The sequence below is a fragment of the Entamoeba dispar genome, genomic scaffold (genome assembly GCF_000209125.1).
Source record: "Entamoeba dispar SAW760 scf_1105229459499 genomic scaffold, whole genome shotgun sequence".
NCBI classification, from domain to species: domain Eukaryota; phylum Evosea; order Mastigamoebida; family Endamoebidae; genus Entamoeba; species Entamoeba dispar.
The window spans coordinates 1-3,544 of record NW_001853723.1 but is presented as its reverse complement, the minus strand read 5'-3'; the positions used below and the strand labels follow the sequence as shown (position 1 = coordinate 3,544).

Below are 3,544 nucleotides of genomic sequence, written 5' to 3'. Positions count from 1 at the left end.
ATTAATTTCAATGAATTAATTAATAAATGTAGAAAGTATTAAATTAATTAAATAATTAAAAATCGAAATTAACATCATAAAAGAAGTTAAAAACATGTAATTAAAAATATGATGGATGTCATGGAACATTGATTCTACAATAACTAAACATGTATTGTTGACTTACATGAAGAATACTCGTGGAGGGATTATTCTCTGCTGAGGCAGGAACAATAGACACAAGTTCTATTAATACTTAATTAACTACTTTTTATCTCTATAATAAATAAATTTGTTTATTTAAATTAAATATTCTATTTGATATTATAATGAAACAATAATATAAATTAATATAAAGAGTAGTTAATAATCAAAATAACAAAATAAATTATTATGAAATAATAATGATAAAAATAACAATAAAAGAAATAAATTAGAAAATACATTATTTATTTCAATTAATTTCATGTTATTTGTTCATATTATATTATTATTAATTATGTTCTTATTTAACTTCTTTCTAATTTATTATTTAAATTGAATGTACATAAATATTTATATATTATTATAAATAATGAATTATATTTGTTATTATTATTTATTTATTATTTTGTTTTCATTATTATTTGTTATTTTAATATTATTATTCTTTATATTCATTATCTTATTTTCATTATATGATTATATTATTTAATATTCTGATATATTATTATATATTTTCATTCTTTATTATTATATTTATCATTTTGATTATTGAATATATCAATATGTACATAATATACAATATAAATACAAATAAATGAAATATTTCATCATTTAATTAATGAATCAGATGATATTAATCAATAAGAATTATTTATTTGTATCATAAACAATAATATAATGAAATCATAAATAATAATAAAATAAAATGAAATATGAAAATTAACAACAATAATCATTAATCAACAAATTTCATTAATGAAATAATCAAAATATAAAATGGAATTCACCATTATATTCTCTCATTTCTAAATAATTTTAATATAAATTAAAACAAAATGATGAATAAAGAATGAATAAGTATAAATAAGATAAAATAAATAAGAAATAATAAACAAAATAAAATAAAGATATAAAATAAAAAAAAGAAAGAAAAGAATAAGAATAAAAAGAAATAAAGAATAAAAAAGAATTATAAAACAAATATAAAGAATGATATATCAATATCAAACAATAAGAGAGAAAATACTAATTAAATTATTTAAAAATTGAAATTAACATTAATATTGATATTAAAATATTATATTTAACAATATGATAATTCATTTGATTCATTTATAAGATTATATTCAAATATACATATAGAAATTAATTAGTAATAAAAAATGAACAGAATTCATATTGGAAAATAATGAGCATTGTATATCATTTTTATTACTTAATTAAATAATAATTTTTAAATAATTAATTAAAACTTTCATTTAATTATATGTTTTTATTAGATTAAAACATATTTCTCATTTTTTTTTGAATGGATTACCTAATGCTGATTTTTCTCTTTATTTTAATTCTTTCATTTTTCTTTCAACTTCTGTCCAAATCTCTTTCATACTATTTTTTGAAGCCGATTTTTTCATAATATATTCTGTTATGTCATTTGATTGTTTAAGTTCTTTATATCCTCTTATTCGTTCTTGATATCCACTTTTCTTTTCATCATTTTCTGTTTGAATTAATTGGTCTAAATATTCATTAAATCCATTAACTTTATTATTTGGTGCAATTTCTGATAATCTATTAATGAGCTCTACTATTTTTACTTGTTTATCATAACATTCCGTTTGAATTTTATAATATTCTTCTTCTAACTTTTTTAACAGATTTTCTGCATTAGCCATACCTTTTTTACCTTCATTATATCTTTCAAGTACTTCTTGTGCTGTTTGTTGTTTTGTTTCTGTTATATAATCAAATCTGTATCTTGAGCCTGTATGTCGTGTATAATGACACCCGCATATTTTACAATATCCATTATCACCAATACAATAACAACCATCTTTTATATCTCCTTTAATATCACATGGATAATGACATGTTCTATTACATCTCAAACAATTAGTTATATATTCTCCTGGTTTTAAGTTAATCATTTTTTGTACTGTTACATTAACAGTATAAGTAAAATCTTGATTATTATTAACTTTATCACGATAAAAACTAATTTGTTCATATGTACGTTTTATTTCACTCAATTTTGATAAAGCATTATGTAACGGTTTCCTTAACCCTTCAATTTGGGTATTAATTTGTTCTCTTATCTTTAAAACTTCTTCTGCTATTATGTTAATTGTATTGTCATACAGAATAGATGATAATTTTAATGATTGTTCGTCATCAGTTAGGATTTTAAATCCTTTTTGGTTTTCAAATACAAATTCTTTTGGAATATTTTTTACATTTTCAATTTCTTTTCTGATATCTGAAAGAAAAAGGTTCTCATTTAATTGTTTATTTATTAATGGTTTTCCATTCAAACATATTCCAACAGTTACAATATTTTCTTTCTCATTTTTAAGATTAATTTCATCATTATTTATTATATCTTCTATTAAAAATTGTTCTTCATCTTCTTTTTCAATTATTTCATTATCAAGTGTATAGAAATGTGCAGATTCTGGAATACTTTGATTTGATTTTCTAATATCACTTAACTTTCTTTTCTTATCCACTTGAACAGTGGTAAGTATTTTATCATTTAATTTTATTTTTACTTCCATTTTATCTCCTGTTTCTTTGATATTTATTATTCTTGATTCATTAATTATATCTCCTATAGTAAAACGCTCTTCATCACTTATATCAATTAATTCTCCGTCTTTTGTTAGAAATTGTTGAAAATCACATACCTTTTCTTTTAACTTCTCCCTAACTGTTTTCAAATTGTCTTGTGAATTCATTGGTTTACTTGAAATAAATTGTTCATTCAAATAGAATCTTACTATTACTCTTGACATTTAATGAATAATAAGTTTGTTTTGTAGTTTAAATATTGATAATTCAGAAAATATGTTATTTATTTAAAAATATTACTTCTTTTCTGATTGGTTATTTCTTTTAAACATCATTCGTTTTAATTTTTTATTCTGTTTTATTTTTATATTTTATTATGTTTTTATCGTTAATTATGTTTTCATGAAATAACATTACAAAAAAGTTTTCATCAATGTAAAATTTCAAAATAATTTAATTATTCTTTATTTATTTTTATCGGTTTTCTTGAATTGAATTTTCTTTAAATTAAAAATAGATAAAATTATTTGATTTATTTCGTATTTTATTACAATTTCTTTCTTGTTTATTCTTTTAATTTTATTGTTAATACCTTTTCTTTATTATAAAATTATAATAACATTGAAGGGGTAACGATTGTTATATATAAAATTATTGTCTTTTGTGTTTCAATTATTTCAATTTCATTTATATTTCTATCTTTATTCTTTTTCTATTATTATAATTAATTTTTATTTTGTTTATTTGACCTTATCTCTTGTTTTATTTTCTTCATTCTTTTTTCATTAAACTC

The 3,544-nt window shown here is 18.8% G+C and overlaps 1 protein-coding gene across 1 annotated transcript, besides 14 other annotated features; it reads right to left on the bottom strand.

The window, feature by feature from the left end:
* Nucleotides 1-2: 2 nt before the first annotated feature.
* Nucleotides 3-252: a repeat region.
* Nucleotides 253-257: 5 nt separating this feature from the next.
* Nucleotides 258-293: a sequence feature (AT_rich).
* A 9-nt stretch (nt 294-302) lies between these two features.
* Nucleotides 303-411: a microsatellite.
* Nucleotides 412-427: 16 nt separating this feature from the next.
* Nucleotides 428-509: a microsatellite.
* A 17-nt stretch (nt 510-526) lies between these two features.
* Nucleotides 527-564: a sequence feature (AT_rich).
* Nucleotides 565-734: a microsatellite.
* Nucleotides 735-814: 80 nt separating this feature from the next.
* Nucleotides 815-907: a sequence feature (AT_rich).
* Nucleotides 908-990: 83 nt separating this feature from the next.
* Nucleotides 991-1,015: a sequence feature (AT_rich).
* Nucleotides 1,016-1,045: 30 nt separating this feature from the next.
* Nucleotides 1,046-1,140: a microsatellite.
* A 70-nt stretch (nt 1,141-1,210) lies between these two features.
* Nucleotides 1,211-1,470: a sequence feature (AT_rich).
* Nucleotides 1,471-1,520: 50 nt separating this feature from the next.
* EDI_225270 (uncharacterized protein) lies at nt 1,521-2,975 on the bottom strand (the record flags this gene model as incomplete). Its single annotated transcript, XM_001735881.1, has 1 exon — nt 1,521-2,975. One exon carries the CDS (start codon nt 2,973-2,975, stop codon nt 1,521-1,523), a length of 1,455 nt encoding a protein of 484 aa, XP_001735933.1.
* Nucleotides 2,976-3,022: 47 nt separating this feature from the next.
* Nucleotides 3,023-3,050: a sequence feature (AT_rich).
* A 35-nt stretch (nt 3,051-3,085) lies between these two features.
* Nucleotides 3,086-3,155: a microsatellite.
* Nucleotides 3,156-3,187: 32 nt separating this feature from the next.
* Nucleotides 3,188-3,370: a sequence feature (AT_rich).
* A 62-nt stretch (nt 3,371-3,432) lies between these two features.
* Nucleotides 3,433-3,489: a microsatellite.
* Nucleotides 3,490-3,544: the final 55 nt, after the last annotated feature.